This window comes from Petromyzon marinus, chromosome 17 (assembly GCF_048934315.1).
Source record: "Petromyzon marinus isolate PM22_M1 ecotype Great Lakes invasive population chromosome 17, UKy_Petmar_22M1.pri1.0, whole genome shotgun sequence".
NCBI lineage: Eukaryota > Metazoa > Chordata > Hyperoartia > Petromyzontiformes > Petromyzontidae > Petromyzon > Petromyzon marinus.
Window position 1 is genome coordinate 16446061 of NC_133683.1, and position 24573 is coordinate 16470633.

At 49.2% G+C, this 24573-nt stretch overlaps 1 protein-coding gene across 1 annotated transcript in view; it reads right to left on the minus strand.

The window, feature by feature from the left end:
* Positions 1-530: 530 nt before the first annotated feature.
* LOC116943244 (sodium/potassium/calcium exchanger 3-like) overlaps positions 531-24573 on the minus strand; it is a 135184-nt gene continuing 111141 nt past the window's right edge. Inside the window, exon 17 of the mRNA XM_032955941.2 lies at positions 531-3527. Within this exon, the coding sequence (XP_032811832.2) occupies positions 3378-3527 (150 nt within the window). The 3' untranslated portion in view covers positions 531-3377. The remainder of the gene's footprint in view (positions 3528-24573) is intronic.

Sequence of the window (24573 nt, forward strand, 5' to 3'; positions counted from 1 at the left end):
ACATCAAAGTAAAAAGGACGTCACGATGAACAAGGGATAATAACCTTTAAATGAAATAAGTCTGTGTCACCGCGCCCTTACAAATTACACACGAATGGATGCAATGAATATATCACGTCGCGGTCTGCTTTTCGCTTGCAAGTTTCAGATTTACTGCAATACATCCGTCCTCGGACGGGCAAATGGCTAGTCATTTATAAATGTTTTCAAAGTCACTCAAAAGATGGAGAGAAAAATAACCTACGGCTAAATGTGAAGAAAAAAACATTCCAACGGTGACATCATCCAGAGCTTCAGACCTCAATGTCAAACTCTTTCACACCTAAAAAAAACCTAATTCCCATTCCCCGACTCGCAATCCAATTACAAATATATATTTCCCCTCCATACCGCGAAATTGAACGACACAAATTTGACACCTGCGTGAACAACGTATAGTAAAACACTCTCATGCATAACTATAACCGGTGATTCTTCTTGTTTAAAACTGCAGGGGCAACGATGCACAATTCACTGACCCGGATGTGATGTGTTTTTGATGTTTTTTTATTGTTTTAAAGGCTGCATGTTTCATTGCCGACACGTGTACATAAATCGCCACCCCATTTCATTCCGAGCGAAACTTCTCGATACAAAAAAAACGCAAACTACAAAATTTTCTTGTATCAGCCTTGGCAAAAACGTCTCGCTATTTAAAGCTTTTTAGTTGATTTTAAAACCACTTGGCCACACCCGCCCCGTGATAGTTTTGCCTTCGTTCGAATCCAATTCTCAATTAGGTCAACATTAACCGTGTTACGAGGGGGTCAACATTCGAAGAGAAAATTGAAATTTTGGGTAAAAAGGGACTTTTTTTTCTAGCAAACGACTGATAATAAATGCCCTCAATGAGCTTGATTAATGCTGCTCAAATAATTTGAATGTTGCATTCAAAGGTTCACAAAGGACGGAGAACATTCATTCCCATGCAGTACGGTTAAATAAACACATAATTCAAAAGCGTCTCCGACAAGGTTGCACACAGTATAAAAAGCCACACATTTATTGCACAAATTATTTTAGATTTTTTTTAAATCATATATATTTTAAATTGTACATACATATATTGTTTTTTACAAACCCTGCACATGCCGTAAAGTGTAAATACAATTCCCATACAGTTTTTTGTACTATTCAAAAAGTAGTAATTCTACGACACAGCACGACAAATATTGGAGTTGAGACAGCCTCACCGCTCGACAATTCATGCACGCTAATAAAGTGATCTCATCAAAGAGTTCCTCCTGTTTTTCAGTGTGGATGAAAATACTACTTTCCCAAATACATTCATTTCATTTAAAGAGAGAGAGAGACAGAGAAAGCATTTTTTTTTAGAAATGCGTCATTTAAAAAAAATCCAAGAAATGATCCATTATTAGCAGGAATCTGCACACTCGTCTAAGGTTACGATATTTGTGTGTTGTTCATTTGATGAATATAGTAGTGATGAGGTCGGTGGCCGAGATTGCGATGGAGTAATAGCTACCATTGCACAGACGTCGAGTGATGATGTATTTCCTATCCGGTGTGCGTTTTTTTTTACTTAAAGATACATTATAACGTCTACAAAACTTAAAGCAAACGCACTCTTAACTTGGTTGCATGTTTGTTGTGGGTTATTTTCAACCGCTGGTTTCACTGCTTATAATACCGTTCATTAAATACAACAATCATATTCGCCATTATTTTATTTTTCTTAATTGTAAAAAAAAACCCTCACAGAGCATTACAAATAAAAACATCTAAATTGTTGTTAATGGCCTAAGTGTCCTTGCGTTACCGTTGTTGCTTAATTTTGGTGCAATTATGGTACAAAAAAATAAAGAAAATTACAGCGCATTATCTCGTGGCTCTTGACACGAGGCCGAGGGACATCGGATCGTGAGCCGAACCCCAGAACTTCGCTTCGTGTGCTGGGTGACAATGGGGAACCCCCCCACCCATCCTCTCCGCGTGCCACAGGGCCAAATTGTGTACACAACTGCCGGGCAGAATGCAAAATGTGAACCCTTGCCTCCCCCGCTGTTGTCCATCTCGCCACTGGGGGGAAACGTCTGTTCAGCAGCTTGTTCAGAATGCTGCCGAGAAACAAGGCCAACTTTGCCGCACAGCGCAACCGAGTGCATCTTAGCCGAATGCACACCGAGCTCGGAGGCCGTGCAAGTTGTACGTGCAGATGCGGCCTCGGGCGGCTTCGGGATGGATGACAGAGGCCCAATTTAAATATTTCCCTCGAGACTTGCACTTTCATTTGTAATTCCCCTCGAATCCTCCCGCTCGTGGTGCAAGCTGTTGGTACGGCGTGGGAGTGCCGCTGCACCTATGAACCCGACGAGCAGAGATCCACGACCCGGCAACGGCGAACATCAGTGGCGAGTGATGTTTCAGGTCCCCCAACCCCCCACACCGGGCAACCCGCACTGACCAGCGTGGTGAAGCGTGGTAAACCTCCACCCCCCCTCCCCTGCCTCCGCCCACCCACCCAAAAACTGCTATGGCGTGGGGAAGCCTTCAACCATCGGTGGATAGAGAATGGCTGAAAAACAATCCTCTTTTTCTTGCAGGATTACTACACTGCAAAATTAATTAGATTTCCAGTTAAGGACATACCGTACCTGCTACGAAAAACAATCGGCGTAAATAGTTACCATTACCGTTCGAGTGATGTGTAGCAAATATGAAAAGAAAAAAAACCTAAGCTCTATCATTGTTATACGATTGCTTTATTGCAATAAATTAAGGTAAACATTATATGCAGTAATTATGTAAACCTGAAATTTATATCAGTAGTTTACAGCAAAATGGAATTAAGTGTAATTGATTTACAGTCATTTATCCGTGTAGAAATTACACATGTCAAGTAAAATAATATAAATTAACAGAAATACCCAGTGCAAAAATTGCTTTGATTCAACGATACCAGAATAAGCCACTCTTCTCAAGCCCTGGCAAGTTTTGCCACCTGCAAAACATCGATTCTATTCCTCTCTCTCACAAGCAAAACTACACCCAGCATCGTATCGACAGACAAAACGAACAGAACGTTTCGGAGAGAGAGAAAGAAAAAATGACGACAACGTACATCAGACTTTCAGCAGCAGCGAAATGTCCTTCAATGTCAACACAACCCTGTGCACACATCTTTTGAGAAAGAAGCACTTCCAATTTATTGTTTTCCTCCCACCTTTCATCAATGGCCTCTATAATCTCCCTGCCATCCTGGCAAGGAGACCACGGCTGGTGCAGTACGACTCTTGACGGTCATCCCAAAGGAAGGGATGGGAGGGGAGGGATGGGGGTGGAGTGGGGTATACGGGGAGGGGCGGAGGGGTATGAGCTCACTCCTCGCGGCACGTGGGCAGGTTGACGAACGTGAAGACGTTGAACTCGATGAGGATGGAGAAGCTGATGAACACCACGTAAAGCAGCAAACAGCCGAGGCCCAATTTCTTGTCGAGTCTCCACTTGTTGAGGCCGACGGCGAGCACCTGCACACACGATGGGGAGAGGTGCGGGGGGGGGGGGGACAGATCAGTCTCGCATGTCTATCCACTGCTGGATGATGGCCTCCACATACTGGCGTGCAAATCGTTTATTTTTTCTTTCTTTGCACATGAAACTGTTTCTGAGTACAGGCCTAAAATGTCGAATGACCCAGCAAGCAAGCGGCAACAAAGATGTAAAAAAATGATGCGAGATCCCAGGCTAGATATCGCACTGGTCGGTACAACCTGAGGTTGCATAACTAGAGTGGTTCTCATTTGTTTCATGTAGCAATTAACGGTACATTGTGCGATAACCGTTTAAGATGGTTCATCAAGTTATTCATTCAAAGCAGCCGTATGGTATGGCTTAAGTTCTGCTTACCATAGGCGGTATACCAATTTTCCGCTCTGGTCAGTGGACTATGCATCCTTGTTATAGTTTTGACTATTAGATTATAAGGCACATTGATGATCATATTTTTAAAACAAATTAATAATGCAGTGTCAAAGTTATTTCTTATTCGAATGAGCATCGAGGCAGTGATCGTGTCCTGCCCACCAGCCCTGACTCATTGGTGGAAATTTCACAATCCTATGGTGGGGGTGTGGGGAGGTTGTAATTGTTATCGACCACAGAGAGATGATGATGATGGGCTGAGTAAACCCCCCCCCCCATATCCGGGATACGAACTCGCAAACATCCCCATATTAGAGCTGCTCGCTCTGCCGCCGCCGTAAACAATAATTCCCTCCCGATGGTAGATTTGCAGGCGATATAAAAAAAAGTTTTGGTTCCAGAAAAAACAAAAAAAACACCCGATGTAGATTAATGTGTGTGTGTGGGGGTTACCATTTATCTGGATAAACCCGACTTAAAATAACCCGTGTGAGACGCTCACTTCTGCGCTCTTTGCTTTGGCACGTACGATCGCGACGTGATTATCAGCAGCCAGCCGCACAGATGGCGCGTTATGTAACGGCGGCCCATGCGGTGACTTCGCCGTGCGAGTCAGACGCAGCCGTCGTCAGGAGTACTGCGATCGTGTCCGCATTTCGGCCGTGCGACAAACGCCGACCTTGCCTCGAGTCGGAGCAGTTCGTACAAAAGTCAAAGATCCCCCGTGTAGCCTTAGCAGACTGTTGGGGGCAAGTGCTGTTAGCGAGCACCTGTGAAGGCCGGCACGGCACACGAGGGGGTTGGGTGGTCAGCACCACGCCCGGCCGCCTTTGTCTTCCCAGTGGCGATGTTTACATACCGCACCAGGTACTCATTTGAGGCTGAGTCGACCTAGGGGAGGCCCAGGACCGGTTAAGATAATCGTCACTGGGTGTTGGCCGTGAGCGGGAATCGAACTCGAGTCGCCGGGTTCGTAGCGCAGCGTAGCGCTAACCGCTGCACCACCGCTCCCCAGTTCGTACGCCTACACACGCATGCACGCGACCATTCGGGATAACGCCGACGAAAGCTTCACGTCCGCATTATCTAAACTTTTACAACCGCCGTTAATGCATCGTAGCAATTAAGCGGCACTCTAATCAATGCGAGTTTGTCGATGTGACGTTTAATATTCCAACCGCGCGTAATGACTTTATATTCTTGACAAAAAAAAATTTCGACAGGGTCGTATTGCCATCGATTTGCAGGTCTCCTTCGAAAAATACACTCCTATTATCACGACGCGCTCTCTGACGGAAATGCCACGCCATTCAAAATGTAATCAGAATATTTTTCAAAATAAAGGTTTTTAGGTGAGATCGCGAAAGTTTTAATGTGTTGAAACCCTCCACCACCCGACACAGCCAATCAGTAAGGGATTTGTCACGTAAACAAAACGCCAAATAGTTACTACTTTCAGCCCACCGGTGTGTTGGAGAGTAAATCTACAACATTTACAATTTGAGTAGTACGACGTTTCGCTGGTAATTACATCCAGCATCATCGGGCGATTTTGCCAGAATAGACAAACCCATTACTAATTGGCTGTGTCGGGTAGTAGACCGGTTTCGACACATTTATACTGACGCGATCTAACCCAAAAACCTTTATTATTAATAATATTGGTCGCGAAAGCCTGCTATGTGTTGATCAGAATATTTATTTATACTGGAGGAATCCGATGAGCTATACAGCTCTTTTCACAGATGTCCAGTATGGGCGGGTAAGAACATTACAACAACAAACAGTACGAAAACATGATAGTAGTGCAAAGTACAGGAAAGGTAAACAAATCACAAACACCCAGGGGGTCACATGGGGTATTTACCATACTTCACCATACTGGTCAGTGCGGATTGGGGAAGTGTTGGGTGGGGGGGGTGTGTCCTAATTATCTAGGTTTACAATAATTAGATTGTATTTATCGTCACTGATAAACGCACAAATATATTAAAAAAATTGTTTTTACCAAGTAAGGCCCACTAAGTTATAGAGCTATTTTTCAGAAGCGACCTGGCCACAATTGGTAGCTAAATGAAGTGGCTTATCAAGTGGAAAATGTAGAGCAGCCAAATACTCTAAACACATGATTCTAAATGTGGAGGGAAAATCGGAGGACCTGGAGAAAAATCCACGCAAACACAGGGAGAGCGAGAACACACAAACAGCAGGCGTCAGGGTCGGCATCAAACCCACGACCTTATGTATACCAGGCGAGGTAGTTAACATCTCGTCACCATGGCACCCTCCCCCCCCCCCCCCCCCCGTGCAGACGCCACGGAGCGGTGACGCGGCCCAGCGGGTGTGGCGCAGAGGCGCGCGGTTCGAATCCAGCGGCCACCCTGATTAATACTGCGACGTGTGTGTATTAGCCGTAATAATCCTCTACGTGCTGTCTGCATCGCAGCAACGGACGTGAGAGGTCCCGTGGCGTCAGTCGCAAGAGTACGCCGTTGTGTGCCGACGTCGTGGTCCAAATCTATGCCAAATTAAAAAAATTACACTGCAAATTTGCCCGATTGGGATTACACATCCCAAATCACCCCCCACCACCTCCCCCGTGAAAATTTGGCAGAACGCTCCTGGAAAAATGTGATAAGACTCGGTGAGGCTTTTATGGTCAAACAAACGGAATAAATTACAAATACACAAAAGTTTTTTTTGGCCAACAGCAGGGTATTGAATGAGTTTGTTTTCGTGATGCTGCCTTGCCCAAAATTTCATTTCGTCTTGAAAAATCGGCAGGAATTGATGTACTGTACTTACGTTATTTGAACTTGCATCGCACCTCTGATTGTCATGGTTGGCTACGTACGGTGCGAAAGAAGTTCAACGTTCATCCTACAAAGTCCCATTGACAAGGGAGAATCACAAACAAATAGAATGTGTTTTTTTTTTGCCCGTATTGAAACGGCTGTACACCGTATGGGCCTGAAAACTCAATTGCCCTGTGCAACAATACGGGTAAACCGTATGGGTGTTGACAAGCATGCACACCACGCAGAGTCCCTACTCATTGTCTCCGAACTTTTATTATTTTGTATTATTATTGTTGTCTATTTAGCCGAAATAATTCTCGACGGGAGGAGACGGAGCTGAGTGATGAATGTGAATGTGCGGTGATTGTACTCGTTTTGAAGACAGCCACAACAAGATGCCTTGGAGATAGTTTATTGTAATGTTAGTGCTGCGGTCGAATTGTTGGATGATTGCTGTGCTGTAAGATACATAAAGTAAAACCTTGGATTGCGAGTAACTTGGTCTGCGAGTGTTTTGCAAGACGAGCAAAATTTTTAAATAAATATTAATTTGATAAACGAGCGACGATCTTGCAATACGAGTAGTACGTATACGCTTTTGTCTGCCGAGCGTCACGTGATTACAACTGATACACGAGTGCTTTGATATACGAGTGCTTTGGATTACAAACACGTTTCCAGAACAAATTATGCTCGCAATCCAAGGTTTTACTGCATTTCGATGATTCAGACTTCAGTGAAGTATTGTAAATGAGCAATGGCTTGCTTGTACGTAATATTATATCTGAACTTGTACATTTGTATGGTCTAGTTGTGAACTTGTATACATTGCACATTGTGGGATGGATGTGTAAGTCTACACGATTGCAGTATCCCAAAGGGTGTAAGCAACGCTGTATTTCTCTTTGTTTCTTTCAGTTTCACAGTGGTGCCGACGAATATTGGATGTAGTTGCCTATTCTAATTGAACTTTAAAAGAGTTGTTTCAATAACTACAAAGAAGCGTAGGTCATTTTGTGTTCCACACACATTGTTGGGGACAGTGTTTAACTATCTGTACAGTCACGCACGACCAGACAGAATAATACTTTATTTATATTTATTAACTTGCTTAACTTTATGAGACTTTGCGCTCCTATCCGTGTTTTTGCATTCTTTCTTGTTGTAACTTTCTGACCCCGTGTTCCAAACTGGACATCTTTGGAAAAAAAAAAAGAGCTTCATAGCTCATCGGATTCTTCCAGGCTAAATACAAATTCTGATTCTGGAGTGATTGCAGAGCAACTACAGCGTGGGAATCAATGCAAGGGATACATACAGACGGAAAAAAACGAGAAGGGAGTTGAAACGCTCCGCAGCCTGCGTTCCCCTTCGAAACTCATGAGCGAGCAGTGCGCAGTTCAGGGAAACCTCCAAACTCCCCCGTGACGACGCCAGAGACGGTGTCGGCGGCAAATATCAAAGGTTAATCGCGACGTTTCAACAACGCGCAATAATAATAATTACTCCCAACATTTTAAAAATACATTGGACTTTTTGTTTTTGAGCTGCGTCACCGCGCGGGGGTTTGATAGCGGCGTAAGCGTCACTTGCTACCAGGATTTCCGACTGCTCCGCAGCATTTGCATTCAAAAAAATATTTTATATTTTTACAAAGTAAGGCCCCCACTGAGCCATATGGCTTTCAGAAGTGACCCGGGCACAAATGCGAGCTCAATAAAATGGCTTATCATGTGGATATTAATAGCACAATGCTCTAAATGCACGTGTTTATTATAAATGTGGAGGGAGAACCTGGAGGTCTCGGAGAAGAAAATCCACGTGACCACGGAGAAAGAGACGTGCCAACTCCAAATACACAGCAGCAGGCATCAGGGTCGAGATGGAACCCACGACCTCCTGCTTACCGGGCGACGGAGCTGACATCTCGCCATCGCGGCGCCTCGACACCGTGCTCAGACGCCGTGCTTTCGATTTCCCTGTTTGTTTGAAATCACGCGATTTTTTTTCACACCCCCCCCACCCACCACCCGCTCGCCTTACACGTTTCATCTCCCTCCTCGGCCCCTCAAACGGCTCTTCCCACCCACTCATTGACGACCGTTGATGGGGGCGCGCGTGCACGCGGCGTTCCGAAAATGCGCCACGCGAGGTGACACCGCGGTAATGAGTGCAGAGGGTGGTGATAACATCCCAAAAGTCGACGCTCCTCGCCATCTCACACGGCGGTGGTGTGCGCAAGACAAGCTGCCTGCAGAAGCTCGGCGTTGATTGAACACCCCCGCTTAGTGTACGCATCGCTCCTGCTCCCCTGCCATCTCGCTCTACTCCCCACCACGCATTCTCCTACCTCTCCCGTCTCATTGCAACCTACTTCACACCACACTCTCCTACCTGTCCCGTCTCATCCTATTCCCCTCCATGCACTCTCCCAACCTCTTCAGTAAGGTCGCTCGACTCTCCTCCACGCACTCTCAAACCTTTCCTTTGATCAAGCTCTGCACAGATGGATTCGAGAATCCATTGCTGCACAGACCATCTTCCAGGCCAACTCGGAGCCCGAGCCATCAACGGGGTCTGGTGAGACCGGGCATGCTGGGGCTGTGATGCGGTTCCAGCGGTAGCGCGTTCGCTATGACTGTCGCTGAGTTTGCTACGTACGGTGCGATGAAAGTTCAACATACATACATACATAACACGCACCGTCTCCGTCACAAACGTTATTGTTCATGTGGGGTCATTCGCAACAGGAGGTCGCGTCACATGCCGACGTCACGGTCCAAATTTAACAACGACTCGCCAAAATTATTATACACGGCTAGCATTTCACCCCTTACGGCAGGGGTGGGGAACCTTTTTTCTGCCAAGGGTCATTTATAACATCATTCGCGGGCCATACAAAATTATCAACTTAAAAATTAGCCTGTTATATTTGGTCAAACATTTAATTAGCTCACCCCTAATGTGATGGCTGGAACTGCTTCTCTTTGGTGAGGCGTGTGATGATGTTATCTGTTATTGATGATGTTGCTACTCGCAACTGCTTTTACAGGTTTGCTCCTAGATTTATTGAATTTCGTGTCCCGCCTGCGGCTGCCTTGGCAGGGCCAGAGACCAAATAATTTCGCGGTGCCTCATACGGCCCGCGGGCCGGACGTTCCCCACCCCTGCCTTACGGGGAAAAACACCTGGTAGCACCCTCCCGAAAGAGTTTGTCATGAGACTCGTTGAGAGGCTTTTCCCTGGGTTGAACGAGCGTAATAATAAAAATGTCAATAACCGAGGGTGATTTAGGGAATTGCTGCATAATACGACGGGAATATCTTAAACCATTTTTTTTCACAATCACCACCTCTCACTCTCGTGCATTCGGGGTCAAGCCGACATCACACCACGCTGCTCTCCACTTGCGCCGTCGAGTTTTTCCCGTGACGTTAACCGCGCGGCGAGGAATAAGGAAGCGTGTGTGTGTGTGTGTGTCGGGAGTGCATTAGCGTGCCTCTACGGTTACACACTCAAGACGGATTGCACATCGAAGAGTGGCGGGCGGTGAGCGGTGGGTGGGAAGGACGGAGGAGCAGGGGGTAATTATGGTGGTGGGGGAGGGAGGGCACCCCCCCCACCCCCCTCTTGAGATCCGTATACACTTGGGACTATGTAAAGCAGTCGCCCCTTCCGAGGCGATGTCATGAATTGCAAAGATCGCAGGGTCCGCGATTGAGGTTCAACACCACTCCATAATTATTATTGTCTCGTTTCTTACCCTCTCGTTGGTATTGTTCAATTTTTATCAAATCACCTTTCTATAGTCGTGTTTGATCCATTATCTTTCATGTAAATTCGTGTAGAATTTGAAAATCGCTTGCATAAGTAGGTGTTAAAAACCCACTGCGTCTTACTCACGTGATTCGATGTATGTATCGTGAACCTTAATAATAATTATTCAAGGAATTAATGCATCGTTGCACTCCGAGTTACCCGAGAACATCACTATCAGCATCAGCCATGATCTATCCATGGCTAGTGGATGAAGGGCCCCATAATCCATCACCACACCTCCCACGGTCTCAGGATGCAACAATCCGCCTAGCTCCAGCACACGGAGGGAATTCCACACTCCCCATCACCACCACGGTGGATGTCCCGTCGGACCGTTCACCCTCCTTTCACTGCCACTCCATCGTTAGTCTCGACCACCACCCATCGCCCCTTCCAGTGACGTGTCAAGCCCCAAGCCCAGCGAATTTTCTTCAGTCGATACGACGTCCACTGACCAGACCCCTACTGGACATCTGTGAAAAAAAGAGCTTTATAGCTCATCGGATTTCTCGGGTATAAATCAAGATTCTGCATTTGTTCTCTCTTGCGCACGCTGCTATTTCTCTGTGTGTATTTTCCAAGCACGAGTCTCTCCATGGTCCTACGTTAATTATTTGAAAATCAATAATATTTGCATTTATATTACGATCAAATGCAAAAGCGCCTTGCATCACAGTTCATCTCAAACACCCCCCCCCCCCCGGTGACAGCTGTCCTTGTGCGGCAGGGGGCGAGACTTGGCGACGACTGCAGTTAATTGCCCTGCGCAATCCCAATTGCAGCATTTTTTAGGGGTTTGGGTGCGGGGAATTTGGCAAAGTTGGACCATGGCGACGTCACACAATGGCCTACTCTTGATGGTGACGTCACGGGATCTATAGCGTCCACTGTGGAGCGGGCGGCGTGGAGTTCAGAGTTAACATGCACACCGCAGTATTCACATCTCCTGGCTTGAGGGTCCGCTGGGCAGGGGTGCGATTTGTCAGAAGCAGACCCGCTGTTCCGCAATATCCCCTTTCATTTCCCACCTTCTTTCTGTGCGTTTAGGTGAATTTTTTTAAAAAACTTCCATACGTTTTAAACCAGGTATTAAAAAAAGAACACATGAATGTGTTTGGCTAACACAATTTGAAGAAAAAAAAAATAACGCGGCATACGAACTCGGAGGAGCAGAACGGTTTTAACAAAACACTCAAGAACAGCACGACAAAACCTCATCATGCTTTGCACACGTGTCATGTGACCACCAACCACTCTCGGCCTTACCTGAGCCACCAGCTTGGTAACAGCTGAACGTGTGGGGCAGTTTTGTTGTTATGGACCCAACAAAAAATAGGACAGAGTTCATATCGTTTTTATATCCCTCCCCCATTGAAGGAGCGCAGACTACAGCGGTTTAACCAACTGGTCCATAGTTTAGGTCACGTGGCCACAATCGCACCGAAGCTTTGGATTTTGAATTTGAGAGCGGAATGCCAACACTCGCGATGGGATCTGAACGCTGTTTGCAACTCCCAACGCGAGTGCACGCGTGCTGAAATTGCATCGCGCAGTGCGAGAGCGCTGCCAATCGTGTCACGTGTGCCCGCGGAGTCCAATAAATTCAATATCCATTCTGTGCCGCAGTTTCGTCACAGAGATTGCGCCATGAAAGTGCAAATAGGCCAAGCAGGGTTGCCCAACGGAACACAATGTCTGGCTTGATCCACTGCACACTAACAACATCGCAGTCTCTTGGGGGCTAAACGAGGACAGAGTAGGATGGCAGGATTATGTTTCCATGTTTGCCTCTTTTATTTTGTTTTACACACAGCACGCTTTCGCCAGTCGTACGTCTTGGGACAACCTAATCACAGCCGCCTCGAAGCCATCGCGATTAACATGAAATGGCAGAGAAAGTAAAATCCTCAGTCTTGGTTTACTGCTGTCACTGTGGTCACCAATGCCACGCCACGGACCACGTGGTTACGCCACGGCCTTATGAGATAATTCGCCAGCGGCGTTTCAGATATTCACCCGGGCTGGTCCCAAAGCCACGCTGCTACTGCCACTGCTGCTTTCTGGATTTCCGCAGTCGTGCTGCCGGGTAGCCCTCTTCGCCGTGCTCTCGGGTCGTACCGCGTGTTTTCGGCACGGTGTCTGACGTTTCGCGCCCACGCGGTGGGTAGGAGCTTCAGTAGGAACAAAATGGAGGGGGCTCACTTCCTTTACGTTCTCGCCCCCAAAGCGAGCTGCTCTATTCAGCTCCCCAAAGAATCTCCGCGCACGCAGAGCGAAACGTCGGACAGCGTGCCAGACATCACGCGGCACGACCCGAGCACACGTGTGATAGCTACTCCTGAGGCAGTGCACTGGTTCACAGAGCTCGACGTGAACGTGGACACATCGCCCACCAACCCATCCCCGTCCCATCTGTGAAAAGGAGCTTTATAGCTCATCGGATTCCTCCTGTATTAGTAAAGGTTCCGATTCCGAATGAATGTCGCGTTCCATGGAAGAGCACATCTCACGTATCTCTGTCAATCAAAGACAAAGATCCTCCGTATAGCCTTAACAGACTGTTTGGGTGTAAGTGCTGTGAGAGAGCACTTATGAAGGCCGGCACGGCACACGAAGGGTTGGGTGGCCAACACCGCGCTCGGCCGTCTCCGTCTTCCCCAGTGTCGATGTTTACACACCACACCAGTTACGCATTTGAGGCTGAGTCGGCCTAGAGGAGGCTCAGGATCGGTTCGGATAATCGTCGCTGTTGACCGTGAGCGGGAATCGAAATCGGTCCGCTGGCTTCGTAGCGCAGTGAAGTAACCGCGACACCACCGCTGTGCACAGTCAATCACTACCCCCCCCCACCACCACGCCAGCGAGCGTACGGAGACGCACACGCTCTGTTCATCCGATTGGCAAGGGCGGACGTTGATCGGTGGTGGAAAGACGAACGGAGGTTGTGGTGGCCGCCGCTCGTGGCATGTCACTCGATACATCTGCTCGATGACCCCCCCCCCCATCCCAGCCTCCACCCGCCCCCAACTCACGTACACCTGGCCCGGGCCACACACGTTTCGCACAGCTGTGCGTAAGAGCGGTGCACGCCCTGCACACTTCCTCTCCTTCGCATGGCTCATGTCGACGGACAGAGCAGATGGTTGCGTCAGGAGTAGCAGAGTAGTGCAATCGCTGTGATCATGCCTCCTTGGTAAATATCTCTGTGTTAGTCCATGGGTATTCACGTGAGCCTATGGTGTCTGGATGTGAATCTACAGATCTCCGTGCCACGTCGACCCTGCAAAGCAACGGGTTTTGTGCACGGTGGACGCGCATCCAAGAAGCGCTGGCCAGGCTCCACACTCCTGTTTGGCTCGACGAGAGATCTGACGAGATCGGACGAGAGATCCGACGAGATCAGACGCGTTCCGAGCGAATTGTTCATTGGTCGGGGGATGCGCGCCCGCGGGTGTATGTGTGTGTGTACATGTGTGTGTGTACATGTGAGTGTGTACACGCGATCACAAATCTCTATTTAACTCCATCAAAAAAATAACCTGCAGCGCCACACTTATTACCATCATTAGGGGAAAAAATGGTGATCCAATCTCCGACCCCCAGGAACAGGTTTGCAGATTTGCTGAGCATTTCTGTGAGGTCCTGGGGGAGGGAACATCCCTCAGCCAAGAAAATATCGTGGCACAAAGTGAGGATGACCCTGCTGAGGCTGCGGTGCCTCAAATATTGGAAGAAGTCACCCCCTGTGAGTGGCTGGCTGAAGTGCCATCTGTTGAGGAAGTACTGAAGGCGATCCGGAGTCTGAGACCAGGAAAGGCAGCGGGCAGAGATGATCTCCCAAGCGAAATGCTGAGGGATGGTAGCGTTTGTGCACAGACTACCCTATATGACATCATAACAACAGTCTGGACCACTGGACGGGTTCCGCAGGATTGGAAGGATGCCCTGGTGGTCCCCCTCTTTAAGAAGGGGGACCACACAGACTGCAATAACTACAGGGGCATCTCACTCCTCAGTGTGCCGGGAAAGGTCCTGGCAAGGATTATTCAACATCGCCTTGCCAGGCACGCTGAGGAGAGGCTTGCGGAGCCCCAATGCGGTTTCAGGAAAGGGCGGTCCTGCACAGATGCCATATTTTCTGTCCGTCTGCTACAACAGAGGTGTAGGGAATTTCAGCAAGACCTACATCTCTGCTTTATTGACCTGGTCAAGGCCTATGAAACCATCAGTAGGCCTGGGCTCTGGGTTGTTCTTCGTGCTTTTGAAGTACCTGACCCTCTGCTCACGATCATTAAGGACCTTCATGATGGTGAGCGAGCCCGGGTAGAACTACGTGGCCGGGAGTCAGAGCCATTCCCTGTACACCTCAGGGTGTGACAGGGATGTCCTCTGGCTCCCACATTATTTAACATCTATTTTGACCACGTAGTTCGTGAAGCCTTCAATAGCTGTACCGGGGGAATCTCCATATGGTACAGATATAATGAGAGGCTGATCGATGCCCGAGTGCGGTCAAGGGATGGCTCCCTATTGCTCAACCACGTTATGTATGCCGATGATTTGGTAATAGCTGCTCATTCAGAGGAGGAGTTGGAGACGCTGCTGCTGAGACTGGAGCGTGCAACTAAGAGATGGGGCCTTACCATCAGCCCCACCAAAACTAAGCACCTGCCTGGGTATTTTGTACCATCAGACACTCCACCCCCACAACTCCCAATCGGTGATGGGGCAGTTGTGGAGAGAGTGGAGAGTTTCCCATACCTGGGCAGTGTGCTTATGACCGGCTCCAGTTTAACAGCAGAGGTCTCACTACGAATCAGTCGAGCGGCAATATCTTTTCATCGGTTGCGTAACGCTGTGTGGAAGCTACCTGGTCTGTCGCTCCGCACTAAGCTTCAGGTCTTCTCGGCCAGTCATTCCCTCCCTTCTCTACGCTTGCGAAACGTGGACCCCCCTAATGGACCATCTTCGCCAGTTAGAAACATTTAGGCTAGCCTGCCTACGATCCATCCTGGGTTTAACCAGGCTGGATTGTGTGAGGAGCTCACAAATCTTTGAAAGATCTGGGCAAGGTCCCATCGGTGAGCTCCTCCGGCAGGCAAGGCTGCGTTGGCTGGGTCATGTAGCCCGCATGCCCAGCCACCGCATGCCGAAACAGCTTTTGTTCGGCCGGATCGAGGGGGCTAAATGGGCGCACACGGGCTAGAGAAGAGATGGAGTGATGTGGTACAGGAGGACGTGGAGCTGAGTGGACTTGCCGATGACTGGTACCAGCGGTGTCAAGATCGGCCTCTGTGGAGGAGGCTCGTGAAGGACGCTAATGGGCAGTTGGAGGTAGTTGCCCTCCAACAACAACGGAGGGCGGAGGAGCGACGCTCACAATAACGAGCGGAGCGCCGGGTGGCTAGAGCACTACAGGTTGGCACAGTAGGGGGCACAGGTGGTGCACCAGCCAGTCATCTTAGTCAGTCGACCCGTGGCACCTGGGTCTGCCCCGTGACCTCCTGCCCGCGGGCGTTCGACACTTCACGTGGCCTCAAGGTGCACATGGCCTGGCACAAGCGTCGTGGTGACGTCACCGCCAATTAGTGGCGAATGGCGGTTGTTGTTGTGTACATGTGAGTGTGTACATGTAAGTGTGTACATATGAGTGTGTACATGTGAGTGTGTACATGTGAGGAGCGGTAGTCTAGCGGCTAGCATGCTGTGCTACGAACTTGGCGACCCGAGTTCGATTCCCGCTCACGGTCAACACCAGTGACAATTATCTGAACCGGTTCTGGGCCCTCCCCTAGCTCGACTCGGCCTCAAATGAGTACCTGGTGCGGTGTGTAAACATCGCCACTGGGGAGACAAAGGCGGTCGGGCGTGGTGCTGGTCACCCACCCCTCGTGTTCCGTTCCGGCCTTCATAGGTGCTCGCTAGTAGCACTTGCCCCAATAGTCCGTTCAGGCTATACGGGGGATCTTTGTCTGTCTTTGTACATGCCCCCCCCCCCCCCCCCCATAATGAGGGGCAGTGGCCCTTGCCGTGCAATACCCCACCCCCCATCCCATTTAGAGGCACTTTCATCATCCGTGGAATATTCGTCTCTGTAATTGCGCCAATATTCATCCGTGGCAAATGGAGCAATTGCTCAGACGTTGGGAACACAGCTCGCTTCCTACGGAACGGCGTGGCGAGGGAACAGAAAGAATCGGACATCTCTCCCGATACGTGACGGCGTATGCGCGCTACCACGTCCGACGTTTCGCTCCGCCGGGGCGCTGGCAGCTTCTGCAGGAACTCAGGCACAACGCGGGGACAAGCCCGGACTGACGCACATCAGAAAGCTATCCGGTTGCGCACCCCCCCCCCCACCCCACGTGAGTAGATTTCCCCCTAAGGTGCCTCCTGTATTACCGCGTCCTAGAATAGCCACTGCTTGAAAGCACGAATGGAGGGTGCACTTACTCTTGAAACAAAGACCAAAGTCTCTGGCACAAAATCCCGAAACGCTCCCATCCCCCCCCCCTCTCGACCTCATTTTAAGACATCAATCTATAAATAGACCATAGGCCACAGAACAATGACTGGCCGCTGGTGTGTTCGGAGATGTACATAAAAAAACCCCCACACTGATCCTGGGCCCAGATCAAAAGCAATGCGGGGAGAAAAACCAAATCTCGCCGCTGATTAAAAGTGTGGTGGTCGTTTAATGAGGCCCAGGATCTCAGCAGCAAAGCTTCAAATGCATCCGTTTTTCTGCCCCCCCCCGATATTGCCACGAAGTGCTGCAGTTGGGGCAAGCATTGCGATATTATCGTCATCATCAGACAGACAGCCATGATCAATCCACCGTTAGATGAAGGACCCCCCCTCCCCCTTCACCCAAAGCTGAGCATTTGGCTGCTAAAAATGTCCACGTGATGAGATCAGCGACTTCGTTCGTTGAGCGAGCAAAGAGCTACATAGCTCAGTGGGGCCTCACCTGGTACAATAGAAAAAAAACACACAAATATTTCGCGATGCCACTTGACTGGCCGCCTTGCACGCAAGCCGTTATCATCGCTCCGTTTCCTCGATTGTACGAGGCCGCCCCGGCCTCGGATGGACGAGGCCGTCTCGGACGCGTTCCCCTCCTCTGGCGGTCACTCCCGTCGCTACTCACGGTCCATCCGTCATCGTCCCTGCGAGCCGTGTCCTGCCCAAGCACGGATGGACTCGTCTGTCTTGCTGACAGCCAGCACGATGCCATTAGCCTGCGAGTGTTCTTCAATCCAGCCATTCATTCCACCCCACCCCTCCACCCCCTTTTCTCCATCTCTCATTCCGAATGCGAGCAAACGCATCTTTTCCCATTTTTCTTTATCACGGCACTCATCGTGTTGTTTTCTGATACATGTCGCAGCTGGCAGTACGGTAATCATTTATTGACATATATATGCGAGGCCTTTTGGTCAAACGTTCAATGAAAACAAAAAAAAAAGCAAGTGACGCGCTCGTAATGTCATCTTGCCCAACGTTTGTTCGAGTTTTGCATTGAACTCGGCAAAGCCGGGATGAACTCAACAGCTTTGGCGGTGAGGGTGGGGGGGCATCGACAGTGGTCGTGCAACGGACAGACTTACCCCTGCCATATGAATGAGGAATGTCCACCCCTGCCTCAGGGCTGCAAAGAGGAGAGGAGTACCAACTAAATGTGTATTTGAGCAGGAAATTACTGATTTGTTATTTTGTTCAACGTTTGCTTTTGAGCCAATATCTGATTGGTTCACCGCTATCGTTTGTTCTGCTTTTGTCATTTGTGGCGACCCAGGTCACTCTTGAATATGACTCCTCCTGGTCCCTAGAGCACTCACATCGTTCATCTTCCTCCTCGAATCCCTCCACCGGATTAAACTTCCCATATATGTGAAGCAGCACTGCCTATAGACTCAACACTACCCATAGACTCAACACTGCCCCTTGACTCAACACTGTCCATAGACTCAGCACTACCCATAAACTCAGTACTGCCCATAGACTCAGTACTGCCCATAGACTCAACACTGTCAATAGACTCAGCACTGCCCATAGACTCAACACTGCCCATAGACTCAGCACTGCCCATAGACTCAACACTGCCCATAGACTCAGTACTGCCCATAGACTTAACACTGTCCATAGACTCAGCACTGCCCATAGACTCAACACTGCCCATAGACTCAGCACTGCCCATAGACTCAACACTGCCCATAGACTCAGTACTGCCCATAGACTCAACACTGTCCATAGACTCAGCACTGCCCATAGACTCAACACTGCCCATAGACTCAGTACTGCCCATAGACTCAACACTGCCCATAGACTCAGTACTGCCCATAGACTCAACACTGTCCATAGACTCAGCACTGCCCATAGACTCAACACTGCCCATAGACTCAGTACTGCCCATAGACTCAACACTGTCCATAGACTCAGCACTGTCCATAGACTCAGCACTACCCATAGACTCAGCACTGCTCATAGACTCATCACTGTCCATAGACTCAACACTGTCCATAGACTCAGCACTACCCATAGAATCACCACCGTCCATAGACTCAGCACTACCCATAGACTCAGTACTGCCCATAGACTCAACACTGTCCATAGACTCAGCACTGCCCATAGACTCAACACTGCACCATGGACTCAACACTGCCCATAGACTCAGTACTGCCCATAGACTCAACACTGTCCATAGACTCAGCACTGTCCATAGACTCAGCACTACCCATAGACTCAGCACTGCTCATAGACTCATCACTGTCCATAGACTCAACACTGTCCATAGACTCAGCACTACCCATAGAATCACCACCGTCCATAGACTCAGCACTACCCATAGACTCAGTACTGCCCATAGACTCAACACTGTCCATAGACTCAGCACTGCCCATAGACTCAACACTGCACCATGGACTCAACACTGCCCATAGACTCAGCACTGCCCATAGACTCAGCACTGTCCATATACTCAGCACTACCCCTGTACGTTGAGCAGTCCCTCTCCTAAACCTCATTCCGTTCCTCTCTTAAAGCATCGCCTCTTTTCTGTGGTCCATTCTCATCCTCTTCCCTCCCTTCGCACCTCCACACCTTCCCGTCCCTCCCCTAAAGCCCTTTCACGATCCCCAAGTTACTCCTCTATCGCTGTCAATCATTCCTCAGTACCTTTGTAGCACTGCCCACGTCAACTAACATCATTGCATTCTGTGTCACCGCTTCGTAAGCTGTGCCATAGAGCGCCTTGAGTTAAGGGGCTCTTTAAATATTAATTCGATTAATACAAAATCTACTTGAAATTCCCTTAGGTGTTGGTATTGGACCCCCTTTAAACAAGGTCACAAGCACAGAGTTGACTGGACTCAGGAGGGGTTGCTGTCACTGTGTTGCTCAACCCGCGAGCTCAGGGTTCGGCAAACCTGTGTCTCCGTAGCCGCATACGGTGGCTCTTTAAGGAACTGCTTCGTGACACGTTACTTATTGAAGACCGCCGTCTCGTATTCACGTGCGACGCGGCCCTTGAAATATTGAGTATTTTTTTTACTTATTTCGGAAAATTGGTTGGCCGACCCATGCGCTGGATTAACAAGGCGCGCGCGTGTGTGCGTGCGCGTTTGTGTGCGTGCGTGTTTGTGTGCGCACGTGTGTGTGCGTGTGTGCGCGTGTGTGCGCGCGCATGTGCGCGTGCGTGTGTGCGTGCGTGTGTGCGTGCGTGTGTGTGTGCGTGTGTGCGTGTGTGCGCGTGTGCGTGCGTGCGTCCGTGTGCGTTAACGTGGCGTCGTGAGATCGCATCTCCTACAATTACGCGAATTAATTCACGATCTTCTCAAAAAACATCTACCTCCCCCCTCCACCCCGTCGCCGGCTTTTAAGCCGAGCGTTCACGTCGCCATACGCAGCACTTAAAGATGATTTTGAACGCTCCTGCCACCTTCCACGGGAACAATGTGTCTGTGCGATCAAAACGAATTTCAGATCACGCGCACGCATTGACAATGAACATCCGAGTCAATCGCCATCTCGGCTCACTTCATTTTTGTTAAAGCTATGGGCAACGTTGCAGAGAATGCTCGGAACACGTGTGGCCCTTACTCAATATTTCATCAATGCGTGTTTCACTTAGGAAGGCGCGAGAGCCCACTGGGATTAATTTGTACACGTGTAATTGTGTGTCCGTCTGTGCCAGGGTGTGTGTGTGTGATTGCGTATATGTGATTATGTGCGAGTTTGTGTGTGTGTGTGATTCTCTGTCTGCGCGAGTCTGTGTGTGATTGTGTATATGTGGGAAGCGGTGGTGCAGTGATCAGCACGCTGCGCTATAAACCCGGCGACACGAGTTACATTCACACACACACAAAAAGCTATTTTTATTTTAGCAGCTCAAGCCCACTGAGCTGTTGGCTTCTCATTGAAAAGCGACCACAAATGATAGCTCGAAGAAGTGGCTTATCACGTGGACATTGATAGTAGCCAAATCGATGTCTATGGCGACCGATTGAGATCCGAACCGGTCCTCCACACACCCTCAACCTCCTTCTTTCACCAACTTGTGACCAGAGTGGTGAAGTATGGTCAAACACTCCCCAACGATTCACATGGTGTGTGGTGTAGCGCCTCTCTCCGATCATCCAGCAATGGATTGACAGATGGGTTGTAAGTGAAGGTGTTTTGTTGTTGCGTAGCGGGATTCTGTTTCTCACAAGGGCTGTGGACCACGTCGAACTACGCTCCGTCTGTCTCTCTCTGTCCCCCTCTCTCTCTCTCTGTCCCCCCCTCTCTCTCTCTCGGTCCCTCTCTCTATCGCTCTCTCTCTCTCTATCCCTCTCTTTCTGTCCCTCTCTCTGTCCCTTTCTCTATCGCTCTCTCTCTGTCCCTCTCTGTCCCTCTCTGTCCCTCTCTCTGTCCCTCTCTCTCTGTCCCTCTCTCTCTGTCCCTCTCTCTCTGTCCCCCCCTCTCTCTCTCTGTCCCTCTCTCTATCGCTCTCTCTCTATCGCTCTCTCTCTATCGCTCTCTCTCTATCCATCTCTCTCTGTCCCTCTCTCTCTGTCCCTCTCTCTCTGTCCCTCTCTCTCTGTCCCTCTCTCTCTGTCCCTCTCTCTCTGTCCCCTCCTCTCTCTCTGTCCATCTCTCTCTGTCCCTCTCTCTCTGTCCCTCTCTCTCTGTCCCTCTCTCTCTGTCCCTCTCTCTCTCTGTCCCTCTCTCTCTCTGTCCCTCTCTATCGCTCTCTCTCTATCGCCCTCTCTCTATCCCTCTCTCTCTGTCCCTCTCTCTCTCCCTCTTTCCCTGTCCCTCTCTCTCTATTCCTCTCTCTCTGTCCCTCTCTCTCTGTCCCTCTCTCTCTCCCTCTTTCCCTGTCCCTCTGTCTCTGTGTGTATTTCTCTTTTACTGTCTCTCTCTCTCTAACTGTCTCTTTCTGTCTCTGTGTGGCGTCGTACAAGCTGTAACATAAATGGAGGTTTTGGCGGTACACCGGTGCAGAATAACACACCGGTCCTCATAAAAGTAAATAATTTGAACCGACATTTGTCCTCCGACTACGAGAACTGATGTTGACATATATATATACACCATGTACCACCGATGTACCGCAAATACGTTCAAATGTCAAATCAAAGAATCGCCAAACTGCGACTGCGGTGAAGCCCAAACCTTCAAAACACATCAAAGGCGAGTTTCGCCATCCCTGACGGCGGTATCGCTGCAATCCCTACAGCGTCGACTGCCGCCTTTCGATTGGTTGAAGGACCTGAACGTTCAACTATGACGTCATCGACACAAACTGTTGCTTCCCCCCACCCATGCCAGACGAAAGGAGGAGGAGGAGGAGGAGAAGAGTTAACGCAGCAAAGGTCATGCTGGAAGCGAAGGGGGGGCGGGGTGCGTCGAGTGACGACTGCGTCGACAGAGCCGAAGTTGGGCAAGAATCGACCGAGACGGCTCGGACATGCGGACAGAAAGGGGGGCGGTGGGGGGGGGGGGCGGACGATGGTGAAAAGAAAGTTCAAACCGAGAGCCGAGGGGAAAGAGAAAGAAGAGGGGCGGGGGGGGGGACTGAGGAGGAGGAGGCGGCAGGAAGTTGATGTTAACGACGACGACGAGGAGGAGGAGGAGGAGGAGGGAGCACTGTGGGGTTACGGAGTGGATCGAATGCGACGACTCCTCTCGCTTCACGCGTGGCGGTGTTCACGCCGTGACGCGTTCCCGCTACGACGCGGTTCCTTCATTCGCGGAACTCGTTTTCCTTCGGCACTGCCTACTTTGTGTGTTTAGTTTCTTGTCCTTTGCCCGCCCCTACGATGAGCACGGTTGCGCTGCGTGCGGTGCGAACGAAGTTCAACGTGCACACAGAACTGTACGGCACGCAGCACTCGACCGAGATTTAAAAAAAACCGGGCAAGTTTATTCTCTTTTTTTTAATGCCGCTTCATGATAAAATTAGAGCATGCCGAGTAATCAGATGGCGCTCCGGTTAGCCGACATACAAGGCGATGGGAGCAGCTCTTGGTAACATTGCGTGCACTGTATGCCGACAGATGAATAAATTCCGGGTGGATTATTTTGAGAGCGGAAAATCAAATCCGCGCCAATTTTTGATGAAACGGAGGACCCACGGAGGACGTCCTCCATCGCACCATTTACCACGTTTCAAACGACCGATCGTCGAATTCCAAATCGGCCTCTTTCACCATCTCATCTCTGCGTTACGGCAATCGAAGCCTATCGTCGGTTCTGGAGAAGACAGCAGTTGACAATGTCCGTGCTGCTGTACATCACGTGGCATCCTTGTGGCACTAAGGCCTCGTCTCCCCCTACACCGCTATCCATTCTGATTTGACACCTGTGACAAAGAGACAAAGATCCCCCGTGTGTAAACCTAACAGACTGTTGGGGCAAGTGCTGTTAGCAACACCTATGAAGGCCGACACGGAACACGAGGGGATGGGTGGCCACCACCACGCCTGGCTGCCGTTATCTCCAAAGTGGCGATGTTTACACACCACTAGTGTGGGGTTTTTATTGTTTTTGGCTTAGATATAAATGTGTCGTTTAACCCGCCACCACCCGGACACAGCCAATGAGTAAGGTTTGTCACGTAAACAGAACGTGGCCAATTCATCACCAGTACAGCACACCGGTGTATTGGAGAGCAAATCCACGACATTTACAATCTGATCTTGATTTGAAGCTTTCGTGACTGCAGGAATCCATACTCTTTGGTTCTTTCGGTAAAGTCACGTAGGTAGAAGATAAAACAAATCACGACTGAGGCAGAAGTCTGCCTCAGCAGCAGACCATGCTTTCCCACCTGATGACGGACGCTAGTGTTGTGCGCCCGAAACGTCGTGATTTATTTTATTTTATACCTACGTCACTTTACCAAACGAACCAAAGAGTATTTACGATCTGAGTTCGGCGTTTCGCCAGTAATTACAACTAGCTTCATCAGGCGACAGACGGTGGCGGGTTTAACGACACATTTATATTTTCGCGATCTAACCCAACAAAAGAACCCGCCTACATTATGGATGATATTGGTCGAGAAAGCCGACGTGTTTTCACACCACATCAGGCACTCATTTGGGACTGAGTCGACCGAGGGGAGGCCAAGGTCCGATTCAGATAATTATCGTCACCGGTGTTGTCCGCGAGCAGGATTCAAACGATGCGTTAACCGCGACACCACCCGCTTCCCACAGACACACAAATTGGCCTTGCACATGTCACTTCGCAAACATTGCCCTAAAGTTTTCCACGTCGCAGGAAATTACGGCACCGAAAAAAAACGCCGCTTCCTTTTTAGCGTCCAAAAAAGCGGCGTCGCACCAAGACGCGGCACAGCCTTAAAAAATGTAAATTGTCGAAAAATATATACAAAAAATTGTGCCAGAAAATGCAATATTTGAAACGTTTTCATATAAAACTCATCCATATTATAATGGCGCGCACACGGTTTCATTTTAATACGAAATATTGAACTACATTTTCTTTTTTTATTAAATAGGCTAAAGTAAAGCATGCACGGCAA